Source organism: Myodes glareolus, chromosome 22 (genome assembly GCF_982192425.1).
Source record: "Myodes glareolus chromosome 22, mMyoGla1.1, whole genome shotgun sequence".
Lineage (NCBI taxonomy): Eukaryota > Metazoa > Chordata > Mammalia > Rodentia > Cricetidae > Myodes > Myodes glareolus.
In genome coordinates, this window is record NC_142047.1 from 23,678,397 (window position 1) to 23,692,023 (window position 13,627).

The 13,627-nt window shown below is 42.7% G+C and overlaps 1 protein-coding gene across 1 annotated transcript in view; it reads left to right on the forward strand.

Annotated features, from left to right (window-relative positions):
• LOC148118487 (carboxylesterase 1E-like) overlaps positions 1–10,104 on the forward strand; it is a 30,148-nt gene extending 20,044 nt beyond the window's left edge. Inside the window, exons 8-14 of the mRNA XM_087900217.1 lie at positions 403–441; positions 2,507–2,647; positions 4,256–4,336; positions 4,951–5,098; positions 8,303–8,434; positions 9,435–9,507; positions 9,741–10,104. Of these exons, the coding sequence (XP_087756343.1) occupies positions 403–441; positions 2,507–2,647; positions 4,256–4,336; positions 4,951–5,098; positions 8,303–8,434; positions 9,435–9,507; positions 9,741–9,912 (786 nt within the window). The 3' untranslated portion in view covers positions 9,913–10,104. The remainder of the gene's footprint in view (positions 1–402; positions 442–2,506; positions 2,648–4,255; positions 4,337–4,950; positions 5,099–8,302; positions 8,435–9,434; positions 9,508–9,740) is intronic.
• Positions 10,105–13,627: the final 3,523 nt, after the last annotated feature.

Consider the following 13,627-nt stretch of genomic DNA (forward strand, 5'->3'; position numbering starts at 1 on the left):
GTTGGTGTGTGTGTGTATGTGTGTGTGTGTGTGTGTGTGTGTGTGTGCACATGCACACATGCTGAAAATGAGTGTCCGTGAGCTTCTAGGAGTCAGAGTTTTCTGTTGTTAGAGCACACTATTCTTTGAAGCTTTGGACAGGAAAATAGATGGATTGGAATAGAATCCTTAAGTAGTTAATGTCTTAATATGTGCCTGGATCTGGGGGCTCTGGAGGTATTACTGAGAATCTATTCCTAAGCTTTCTCTTCTGTGACTTGCTCTTCTGTGCCTGTTTCCTGGCAGAAAGGATCCCATTCTGGGTTCTCTTACATCAGCCAAGGAGGAACTAGGAGCACAGACTAAATGATCAGATTTTATATCAGGAAAGCTGACCACCATAATGTGCCTTTATTTCCACAGAACTTCTGGAAGTTTGATTTACAAGAAGATACCCAAGAGGTAAGGAAGTTTTAAAGCTTGCTCCCTTACAGTGTTAGTCTTCAGTTAACTACAGTTGGTAAAATTGCCCTCGGTGGAATCGTACGGATTTCTGTGTGTGCTGTTGAGGCCAAGAGCAGCAAAGCCACTGGATCGTTAGTACAGCCCCAGAAACATTTGGCGCAGCAATTTCCTCGAATATTTTATTCATTGCATTTCCCACACTGTTACCATTCTGACTAACTCAAGGTATTGGGTATCTAGCTGAAGCGACTTGTAAATTTCTCCTGGTTGCTCTGGTCTTGATGTTGGCATGAGAGCGTGAAATTGACAGTGTTGTCAGGATGTCTCAGGAGCAGTTAGTACTGTAATGCTGGATTACAGTACCCAGGAGAGATGCTTCTGCCTTTCAAAGAGATCAAAATGCAGACTTGGGCTTCATCTCAGTACTAGAACACTTTGCCTAATGTGCACAAGGCCCTAGGTTTGATCTCTAGTACAACCCTGCACCTACTACCAAAACAAACAAGCAAACAAACAAAACATCAAAAGCCCAGAGAAACCAGAATACCAGCTTTGCAACCTATCAGCTATGTGACTAGCACAGATGAAGCCCTCAGAGCCACACTGCATTTCAACAATTTCTTATCCTTCTCTTATTACATTTCTTGATCAAAGAGTGGCCCTGTGAGAAGGGATGACCCTAGAACTTCCCACTAGCAGAAGGATGAGATTATAGTGAAGAGTCTGGGAGCCATTGTTGAGCACAAACCTCTTAGCATGACAAAGGCTCAGGGGGTAGGTAGGTAGGAGCCCGAGATGTCAATCCTGAAGACCACACTGTGTCTTATAGCATGGAAGCTCCAGCAGATTCTTCCATCTCAGGCCTCCTGTCCTTGCATCCCCCAGCAATGCCCAGAGTCTGGTGAAATCAGTTATGGTGAAATCAGCGTCCTACACTCCTGTCCTGGTCACTCCCTCACCAAGAAACCCATCACTTCCCTTAGATGTCTCTGAGGCCAGGATTAGACTGGTTTAGTTATTTAACAAAATTTTAAAAAGTACTTTGCTATGAGGCAGGATATGATTTTGAGCTGGAACATAGCTCTGTCCCTCTTGGGAAATTCCATCCTGGAGGATGAAGGTACTGTAGAAAAAATATTGCACTATGTCCTGGGTCTTTGTCATGGTTACGATAAAAGAGAAAGTGAAAAATGGGGACAGAATTCTCACTCTGTGGTGTTCTGCCCCATGGGTCAGACAGTCCTGGGATTAGACCTGCAGGAAGTCAGTGTTGATGAAACAGCACCCAAAAGAGGGGGAAGATATTTGCAGAAGAGGCCATTCTGGGCAGTTGTCATGTGTCACCTACACTGTGTGATGACACTTTAGAAAAGGTAAGGAACCATGTAAATTCTTGGATATATGAATTTAAACTTCACATAAGGATGACAGCCTTGAAGAACTTGTAGTGTAGAGCATAATTGAGAACCTGAAGAGATGTGGTGTCATGTCACCGAGGATGGGAGAAATAATAAGTCCTGCCCACTTGGTGTTTCACTAAATCCTATGTCAACTAATTATTTTTTAAAAAACTATGTGATATATAATGTGTCTTTAAATGGGACTTCACACATCATATAAGGGTGTTGGCATTGTGGTGAGAGGCTCAGGGGAATTGCATTCTGCATTTCCCCTGAAGCAAAGGTTTAGGAGCCACTGATTCAACATTCAGGACAACCTTACAGACCTAAGGAATAGTGCAGAATAGCTCACTATAATAGTGTCAGAAACAACAAATATTAATTCTAGGGCAATATGCTACAGTTGAAATATATCATACCTGACACAGGATTAATTTGAGTCAAGGAGCCCCTCTACCCCTTCCTTGCCACCATTACCCTGATATAGATAGACGTCCCTAATCAGGCCTTTGTAACTCTAGATTCTAGCTCCCTTCTAAGGATCCTGAGTGTCTGTGGCCACTCTCTACAGTCATGAGGTCTATGTTACAGCTGCCCCCTTAGATAGGCAGAGCAGAAGATGCTGGTGATTTATTTTGGACACTGTTCTGCTCTTTCCCCAGTACTATCCCTTTACACCAACTGTGATCGATGGAGTGGTGCTGCCCAAGGCCCCAGAAAAGATTCTGGCTGAGAAGAATTTCAACACTGTCCCCTTTATAGTGGGAATCAACAAGCAAGAGTTTGCCTGGATCCTGCCAACCGTGAGCATGAATAAAACTGTTTGACAGGCGCCCCTCCCCCTTCCGAGTATCCATCCAACTGTGCACCCATAAGGTCTTTGTTCAAGTCTTGTTTGGTGTCTAGGGCAACTGTCCCTGTTGATATGAGTGTCGTCTTCCATGGTAACGTTCCTGGGTCTCATCTGTCAGTTACCTGTCACCTGTCATCTGAGAAGTGCTGGCCTGGGAGCATGTTGTCATTGTTTTTCCCAGGCCTGTTGGGCCTGGAGAGGCAGTAACTGTGCCAGTGAAATAACCAAAATAAATCAAGAAAGCAGTTGAGAGTTCAGGAGCATCAGGCTTGGGCACAGAATGACCCACTTGTACTCGGCGCCTCAAGTCTCATGGATCCCATGGGTCCTCTCGGTGCCTGTGGACAGTGTTCAGAAAGGTGATCTGACTGATTTGTTTCTAATAGGTAAGAAGAGGTTTTCTTCCTTAGAGATTCAGAACTCGCTAACAGTGGTTGAAACAGGGCAGGTTTTACCCAGTAATAGATAACAGGGAGGGAAGGATTAAAGATGACCTGGACTCAGACTCCTGACACCAAGACTGGGGATGTTTTCAGTAAGATGGAATATAATTGCCACTTTCAATAGTGACTTATGTAAGAAAGATGCCAGAAACCAGTCTTCCTGTCAGTGGGTTGTCCTTAGAGAAAGTGTAATGTCTGCTTGAAAGCATTGGACTTTCTCAGGGAGGCATAGCAGGGGCTCATAGTGCCTTAAGTTGCTGAAACCATGCTGGAATCTGGGTTCCAAGAGTAGAGTTCTTGATGGGGTCAGCGCATGCTGAGAGTGCAACCCTTACTGGGGAATTTCAGATGTAATTGAAGAACCCAGCTATAAAGACTGTAAGGGGGGATGGTGAGCGCCCAGCCCTTTGCTCTGTCACTGGGCTTTCTGCTTCTACTTTAACCCCTGTCTACATGTTCTCCCATTGCCTAGGGGAGCATAGTTCCCCTAGACTGATAAATAAGTATGTAAGTGTCTTTATCTCACTCCTTCAGTCTCTGTAGACAAATCTCCTTGTTTTATTGATCTTTGTTAAACTCATGGGAGACTCGTACCTGCTGGGAGACAATGGTTTTACCCTGTCAAGATTTGTTTCTTGTACTTGTTTAATAAAATGCTGATAGGCTAGTAGCCAGGCAGGAAGTATAGGTGGGGCGACCAGGCAGGAAGTAGAGGCAGGGCAATGAGAATGGGAGAATTCTGGGAAGAGGAAAAGTTCAGTCTTCAGTCGTCACCCAGACAGAGAGGAAGCAAGAAGAGAATGCCTCGCTGATGAACGACACCAAACCACATGGCTAACGCAGACAAGAATAATGGATTAATGTAGGATGTAAGAATTAGTTAATAAGAAGCCTGAGCTAATAGACCAACCAGTTTATAGTTAATGTAGTAGGCCTCTGTGTATTTCTTCAGGACTGAATGACTGTGGGACCTGGTGGGACAGAAATCTCTGTCAACAAGTACCCAGGGATGAGGAGCTAGAGCCGTCATCTCCCAGTGGGCAGGATGGTTTTCCTGGTTGTCTCTTCCTGTTTATTCCTGAGAATTCACAAACACTTAACTATTTTTTAAACAGCTAATGGAATTCCCACCAACTGATGTAAAACTGGACAGGAAGATGGTCACATGGCTCCTGACAAAGACTGCTTATTTCTTTGTAAGCATCCTACAGTCCACGGTAACTGGCTGAGGGACTGGCCCAAATTACCAACCATTTCTTTTTTTTTCTTTTTCTTCTCTCATGCATTACATCCTGACTGCAGTTTCCCCTCCCTCCACTCCTCCAATCACCCCCACCTTGTCCACTCCTCCTCCACTTCCCCTCAAAGAAAGATCAGGCCTCAGCCTGCACAGGAATAGCAAGTAAACATGGCATAACAAGTTACAATAAGATGAGACACAAGCCTTTATATCAAGGCCACATGAGGCAATCCAGTAGGAGAAAAAGGTCCAGAGCAGGCCAAAAAGTCAGAGACAGCCCCACTCCCACTGTGAGGAGTCTCACAAGAACCTCAAGCTAAACAACCATAGTGTTTACGCAGAGGACATAACTTGGACTAACACAGGTTCACGATCGTCACTTCAGTCTTAGCAAAGAAAGAATTGAGACTCACTCGGGCTCTGTACCCATGTTTTCCAACTTTATGATTTTGTCACCTCAGGGGGGATCTATACAGAATACAGAAAACTCACAACCAATGAAATGTTCTCAACTGGCTGGAAAAGCCACACTGCTCAACTGGAGTTGGTCACTTTGCTCATCCATTTCAGAACATACCGGAAGGTGGGATTCCTGCTGCCATGGAGGAGTATTCAATGGACACAGATGACCCAATCAGAAATAGAGCCTTGTTCTCAGAGTTGATTGCGGATGTGATGTTTGGTGTACCATCTGTGATTGTGTCTCGTGACTACAGAGGTGAGTTCAGCAGTGGAATGGGGGCAACACACTGCCCAGATTTGGTCTCTAACCTGCCAACCTCTGAGGTTCGGCAGATGTGGAAGCTCCTTGTGGTGAGGCCTCAAAGTTTGGTACAGAAAGATTTCTGTCTGTTTAGTTCTTGGCAGTAGCAGGCTCTTCAGGCAGGTTGCAATTATAAGCAGTTAATTTTCAAGTTGATCCCAGGGAACATCACTGAGGGCGATGAAGAGTAACGCAGGAAGGAGATGGAGGTCAGTCAGTGATGCACAGCTAAGCACTTGCCTACTGTGGGCAGTTGGCACTGGGGAACTCTGAGAATAATCAGACGAGTGATTTTAGGGTTATTGCTTCTGAGCAAGAGGAAAGGATATTTATCTACCATTGCTCATTTGTCATTGGTGTGCTCTGATCTGCTGCATATGGGAAGAGCAGTTTACAGTAACCAGAGAAAACCTTGAGGCAAAGGGCTCCTAGTGTTACCAGGACTGGGGGTAGAAGTCAGGCTTCTTTGCCCAGACAAGATGGCTGCCGTAAACATTGTGAGGGAAGAGATTTTAGTCATGGATTCAGTATGTGAAGAGAAGACTCTTCTGCTGTGTCCCTGAGGTGAGATTCATCATTTTGGGGCGCATAGTGGAGCAAATATGCTCACTTCACAACACGTAAGGAGAAAAGTGCAGGAAGAGGTCAGGAAAGACATCTTCCTAGTGAGACAATTTAGTTTTAGTATGAGGAAACATTATCTGATTTTCGTTTGTTGATTTCCTCTGCTGTAATTTTATTCTATTTACTTATTATTTGTAGGTACTTTGGGAGATTATGTTGACCCCAGACACATGACCTTTATTGTGTCAAAATATACTCCATCTCACACCAGGTTGTGGGGGCGCATGCCTTTAATCCCAGCACTCAAGGAGGTGGAGACAGGCTGATCTCTGGGAGCTCAAGTCCAGCTTGGTCTACAGAGTTCCAACACAGAGAAACCCTGTCTCAAAAAAAATGTGTGTGTCTCAAAAAAAAATGTGTTCCATCTCTTTTATTTGGTCAACTTTTTAATCATGAAAGTTAAGTTTTATCAAATATTTTTCTGCATACAACAAGGTGCCTGTTTTTGTCCTCTACTGTAACATGATGTAGCATAGTCTCCATGTGCGTTAAACTCACAAGTCTAAGTACTGTTTGACCGTGGTAAATTATCTGTCCAATATGTCACTGAATTGGTTTGCTGGTGTTCTGTTGAGTATTTTCCCATCTGTATTCATTAAGGAACTTGGTTTAGTTTTCTTTTCTTGTAGTGCCTTGTCTTATTTTCATATCTGTGTGTTTCTGTCCTCATGGAAAAGAAGCTAGAAATATTCCATTGACTTTTGATGAATCTTGGTAAGAATTTGAGATACATGGTTCCCAGTTCTTTAAATATTAGCCGTGATCCTTCAGGGAAAACATTCCTTTTCTTGGATGAAAAACATGAATCACTAACTCAAGTTCATTCATTATTGATCTCCAGATTGTCTGTTTCTTCTTAGTTCAGTTTTGGTAATATTTATTGAACTAGAAGTTCATCTTCTTCTTCAAGGCGATCCAGTCTGTGTTCATACAGTTGTTTGTAATAATCTCTTATGAGCTTTTGAATTCCTGTGGCAACTAGTGTAAGATTTTTCATTTTTATCCTCAAAACCTTTTAACCCTTTATGCTCTCACAAATCTCTCTGTCTCTTTCCCTGCCCACCCCCACCTTTTCTTTCTGGCTATTTAACTCAGTTTCCAAACCATTCTCGGTGAGAACTCTGTCACTGGACTGCATTCCCAGCCCTCACAGGTCATCTCTGTCTGACCTTTGTTTGTTCCCTTCTCTAGCTTTAGGCTTGGTTTGTTTTTCTACTTCCTATCCCCATTCCACATACTTTATGTCTTTTATGTCAGAAATCACATCACTCTGTAAGGACAGTTTATTTTAGTCATAGAATATTTGTATTAGTTATAGCTGTTAGTGCTATTTTTGACTTTCAACTTTAGGACTTGGAATTCACTTGCCACATGCAAGATCATTACAGCTCTAGTTATATCTTTGACATTTGTGCTAACAGGTTTCATGTTATTCATTAGTATCTCTTTACTTCACCTTAAAAAGCTCTACTAATTTCTATAAGATGTGTCTACTCATAATCAATTAATTAATCAGTAAGTTTTTGTTTATTTTTATTCTTCTGAATGGCAGCTTTATACATTGTGTTATTCCTGATGCATAAAAGACTTATATTCACTATCTGCATAATGTAAATGTTAATAATAATAATAATATCACAGAGATACTTGCATACCCATGTTCAGTACTGCACTATTCACAATCGTGAAGAAGTAGAACTAGCCTAGATCTTCACAAATGGATGGACGTGGTATAAAATGTGGTATATACAAAGTGGAATTTTATAAAGAAAATAATTATCATATTTGCAAGAAAATAAACTGAGAAATCATGTTTAAGTAAAATAAACTTGACTTAGGAAGATAAATATGATGAGAATCCCTCATATGTGGAGTTTAGACTTAAGATTGTATGTATATGTGCATGGAGGAGATAAACTAGAAAGAGGACAATGAGAATAGAGGCAAACCTCAGGGAGAGGGTAGAGGAAAGAGGGCAATGTTAGGTATTGTTCTAAAGGTAGAATAGCAGGGTGTGGTTACAAGGAAAGGCTCAAGCAAGTGGTAGGATTAGGTGTGAAGGGCAATGTGGTAAAGATACAAATAAAACAAAATATATGTGGAAATATTATAATGGAACCCACTACTTTTATGCTAATTTAAAACATTAATTAAAAACATAAATAGCACTTTCGGCAAGTACTTGGATTTGCTTTGGACTCCTGGAAATGAGTGAGTGAAACATGGGGAAGTGTTCAACACCAGTCTGACTAGAAGACGCTTCGTGGTTGTGAGTCTTCCTGGAATGAACCTGCACCAGAACATTACCGTGAATTCCTATCTGGTTTTTTTGGGGGAGTGTATTTTATTCACTAGTTTCAAAGTCCATGAACGCCTGACTCAAGTACCACCTCCACTTCCCCTTCATGACAGCTGAGCGCGTCCAGGTGATGTAAGATGTCTTCTGCTCCGCTGCAGAGCAGGGCTTCCTTCACATGACACCATCCAAGGACACGCCTGGTAACATGAACTGTGCATGAATCCATGTCTCCCCAGATGCTGGAGCCACCACCTACATGTACGAGTTTCAATATCACCCAAGCTTCTCATCAGATTCGAAACCAAAGACAGTGATGGGAGACCATGGAGATGAACTCTACTCCGTCTTCGGAGCCCCGATTTTAAGAGGTAACAGTGCTTCGCTCCCTGTGTGCTGGCGGTTAAGATCTGGGTTCCGGTTTTGCTTCTGTGGCCTTGAGCACCTTTCTCCTCTATTAAAATTTATTTCCCAACTCAGGGTAACAGGAATGAGCTAAACTGTCAGGTGCCGAGGCTTTCTCCCACTCCAGCACACCACAGGGAAGGTATCATGCTTTATATCAGGTTGTTGACCACTAATATAACTAACAGAGATGTGTCTTCCAAATTCCCCCACCTGAAGATAAGAATTCTGCTGCTTGATTTCCCACTTAAAATGGCATATCAGAATGTGAGTTAAGAAGATGTCAAGCAGTTGCTGATCATGAGTCTGATCTCATGTGCATCTGTCTATATGCTTACCTATTGTCTAAAATTTGTCTTGTACTTATATTATAGCAAATAATATAATATTTTAAAAACACTTTCATGAACATCTTTAATACATTAATTCTCAGTAGTTCGTGTGATTTGTTCCATTTCAATGGCTGCTGATAACACACTCTGGGCATCTCCCAATTTGGTATGTCTTAGGATGTTTTTATATTCAAATATCTTTTTCAAACTGTGACTATGGAAGTTTGAAGGGAATCTTGAGAAAAGACAACATACCAGAAATGCTTTCATACAAGACATGATTGAACTGCAGCATCTGCAGCCAGAGTAGGGAAGAACTGGATGGTGAGTTCGGAAAACAAAGCCAGCTAGGAATGAAGAGCATGACTGTTACTGAGTCCTGGATCATTCATTCTCAAACTGAAAGTGCACACCAGCTGACTATGGCCTTCCTGCAATGAATAATTGGACTCAGCAATTGTTGAGTTAGAAGCCATGTTCTGCATTTATAACAAGCTGTTGCTGGATCATGAACTGCATATTGAGTTTTAATATTATGTAATTATATTATATATATTATATAGATATAAGTAATATTATATATATTATATATAAGTAATATAATATTATATATAAATAATCATATTTCCCACAGGTAATTCCTCAGAAGAGGAGACCAACCTCAGCAAGATGGTGATGAAATTCTGGGCCAACTTTGCTCGGAATGGGTAAGAACAGTACAAAGATATTGCCAAGTTATTGGGCAGGATGTGACTGTTGGGAAGAGGTGGATTTTAAGGTATAAGCAATCAATTCTCACCCTGTAGCCACAGTTCTCTGACAACGGTGCACTCCAATTTCTTGTTGTGCACAAGCCTTTGGCAGAGATAAACCAGGAATCCCTAGAAATGTCATATGAATGTGGGACCACACAGTAACTTTTAAGAAATTCTGTTTCCAGGAACCCCAATGGGAAGGGGCTGCCATATTGGCCAGAGTATGACCAGAAGGAAGGGTACCTGCACATTGGAGCCACCACCCAGCAAGCTCAGAGACTGAAAGATAAGGAGGTGACCTTCTGGACTGAGCTCAGGGCCAGGAAGTCACCACAGACAGTACACACTGAGCTGTGAGTGGGAAACTCTTCCAGCCTCAGGAGCCCAGGAAAGTCGAGGTAAAGCTACTCCATAGAAGATGCTTCATGGCCAAAGATGAATCATTGAGAAGATTGGAGAATTTTGTTATGGGGACGGGCAGGGGATAGGGAGGGGAATGGTTGTACCTGTGGCCTCAATTTGGAGGATAAATGTCCATTTTAAGACCAACTCAGTGTCTGTCTCCACCTACCTTAGATCGAGAAAGACAAATAGAGACTATTGTAGGAAGATGCCTCTGTGTAGGGGTGTAGTTTGGCAAATGCTTACCCCCAAATTTAGGAAGAAATATTTTTCAAGAAGAATACAATGTGAACTTCGACTCATCTTCCACCTCCTGCTGGGAGAGATCATCAAACACAGAAGGAGGACGCATGAGGGTTTACTAAAGCGTCAGAGGTGGTCTGTGGCCAGAATGAGAGTTTACGAAAGTGTCAGGTAGTTTGTGGCCAGCGTGAGGGCTTACTAAATAAAGTGTTAGAGTTGTTTAAAATCCCCAGGAACCACATACTTACGGAGGAGTTTACTCCCACCACTGAATTCTCTGTGGATGTATGTCAGGTGCTCATGGAAAAACGGGATACAGGTTTTAAGACCTTAGAAAGCCCATCTCCAGCTGTGCATGTATGCAGCCCTGCTCAGATGCCTACTCTAATGAATGCAGCTTTTCAACCACTTGAGAAAACACACCATTCTCTACTTCAGGGCCCTGGTTAAGAGTTCTTGGGGCTTGAGAAACAAGAAAAACCTATATCCTTGAAAGAGTGGTAAGAAACTGTCCTAGGAAGAGATCATACGCAATCTCCATTATTAAGGAAGGACAAAGTCACTGAGAATCCGTATATTTGGAATTTAGGAGCCCTCCCCATGTTTGAAGCCAGACTAATGCTATATCAACCACTCCTGGATGCCACCTTTCAGTGATCAGACATTAAGCATCAAGTTAGGAGACATGTGAAGAGCAGGCCTGAAGGTGAGGGTTGAGAAGGCATCAAGGCAACTCTCCAGACACCAACCCTCACAGAAACATGCTTGGGCAGTGACAACCAAGGGTCATCACTGGAAGATTTAGGGGAGACGCCTCAAAGCCTTGTTTATGACTGACGCTTCCTTCATCTGTGTGTACGACAGCTCTAAGTATCTTCAGTGCTGTCACAGTTGGTCTGATTGAAGCTTGGGTTTGTCATGGAAGGTCTTTGGGTCTCCATCAGTTTGTAAAGATAATTTGACAAACCTGGGTAGCAATTATTCAGGGCTTAGATTATACACTTCTATGCTTTTTTATTTTTATTTTACTTATTCTTTTGCTCCCAGAGTGCCTGTAATTCTGATGAGTTTGCCTTTGTAAGTAAGTGGACTCATTTCTTTTGTCTTCGTCTAATGTTTTTTTTCTACACCCCATAATCTTTTGAGATTATAATGTAAGTATACCACTTCTCCCTTTCCATTCCTCCCTCCAGCTCCTCCCATATACCTCTTCTTTCTGTCTTTTAAATTCATGGCCTCTGTTTATATATATATATATATATATATATATATATATATATATTTGTATATATAATATATATGCATATACATATACCTAAATGCATAAAATCAACCTGCTTAGTCTGTGTGATGTAACTTGTATGTTTTCAGGGCTGACCATTTGGTCCTGGAGTACAGCCAATTGCTGTACTCTTCCCTGGGGAAGACTGTCTCCCTGCTCTCACTATTCCTTAGTTGCCTCTTTATTTCTAAATAGTCTGGTTCTATTACACAAACGGAATAAATACTTTTAGAAACAAACCACACCAGGCTTCACCTGACTCCAGCAGAGAATATTGTTCTAACGGAAAATGGGTTTCTCTCTTCCACAGTTTCAGGGCTTCTGGTTCTAAGACAGTGTAGAACCTGATATGTTATAGTATCTCACGTGTGCATTCTAGATTCTTGTGTTTGTGCATGTCTGTGTGTGCATGTGTGGTATGAATATGGATATGTATGCATGGGTGTGTGTGTGCATGTGCATGGGAGAGACAGAGAGAGAGAGAGAGAGAGAGAGAGAGAGAGAGAGAGAGAGAGAGAGAGAATAGTAACAGTAGAGAAAGGACTGAAGAACCTGAATGCCCAGACTCCTGCTGTGGCCATTCCCAGCCATGACCACGACCACCTGTAGGAAAGACCAAGCTGGATATAAGCCCCTGACTCAGCAGGATATGGCAGGATGTATGGTGCTCCCGATGTTGCTCTAATTATATTGGGGATCAACTACAAAATATCCTCCATATGGTAAGGAACCAATTAGAAGTTAATGGGAGGGCTCTGGATCTGACTTACTGATGAAGGGGAAAAGCGATAACCATAGTAATGGCCCCCCAGATGGCCTCCAAATGTAGCAACCTGCCCACAGCTGACACTGGCTAATCCATCACCCCAGCCAAGAGGTGCACCAATCATGAGACTGTTATTAGGCAGCTTGCTGATCCCAGGATGCCGCCCTTGCTCAGTCTCAATATATGTTTTGTTCTCATGCCGCCTGGGTTCTCTCCTACTCTACCTGCCATGTCAGATGGACAAGGGACCTGGGTTTGAACTTGCAACTAAAAGACTCCTTGTTTTTGCATTGGATCTGGTTTCTTGGTGGTTGAGTGTTTGGATTCTGGGTATAACAGAACCATGATAAACAAGGAAGAGATCCTTAGAGAGATGAGATAATAGAACATCCTGAGAACCCCACTGACCCAAGGCTTTCTCTTAGGACCTGATGTATGAAAAAGAAACAATTCTTTGCACTGACTGGTTTGGTGTGTTAATATACACTAGAGTCATCAGAGAGGAAAGAGCCTCAGCTCCATGAGATCCAGCTGTAAGGCCTTTCTCAATTACTGACCAATGGAGGAGGGCCCAGCCCATGGTGGGTGCTGCTGTCTCTGGAATGTTGGTCCTGGGTTCTATAAAAAAGCAGGCTGAGCAAGCCAGGAAAAGCAAACCAGTCAGTAACTCCCCTCCATGGTCTCTGCATGAGTTCCTGCCTCCAGGTTCCAGCCCTGCTTGAGTTCCTGTCCTGACTTTCTCTAGTGATGGACTATGTATGACCTGGAAGTGCAAGACAAATTGGCCCTTCTCTTCCCAACTCGCTTTTTCCTCATTCTGTTTCATTGCGGCAATAGAAACCTGAGCTAAGACACTCTCTAAACAGGGGCATGTTGGACAGAGTCAGTAATAGCCTGAATCCAAGGGCTTAGGAGCTTTTCCCTGAGACTGTCAAGCAGGGGCATGAACACAGTTACTTATCTAAACCCAGGAATAAGCTGAGCAGAGCCAGTAATGTTCTGGAGCCAGGCCTTCAGGGGAGTCGTGGCTTCAGATCCTGAGAACCCAGCTCTTCCCACTACACAGGGCTATAGTTATCAGTCCCAAGGCTGCTGTGTGTTCAGTCTGTAAAGACCTTGAGATATCTCGTGTTCCTCTTATGCAACATTGTTTGATTAACTTTCAGGGGACTTTCTCCCATTTTATGACAGTTTCTGCTGACTCTGTCCCATTTCTCGCCTGGAAATAGTACTTAAGATGTTGTACTTCTTAATAAGCTTGCTTGGCATAAGCTATAGCTTATGTAAGACCTCATGAGCCCACCTTTTTTATGTCCTTAACTCTGACTCCCTGGACTATCCTTCATAGGACCCTGTCACTCAAGAATGATCTGATGGTC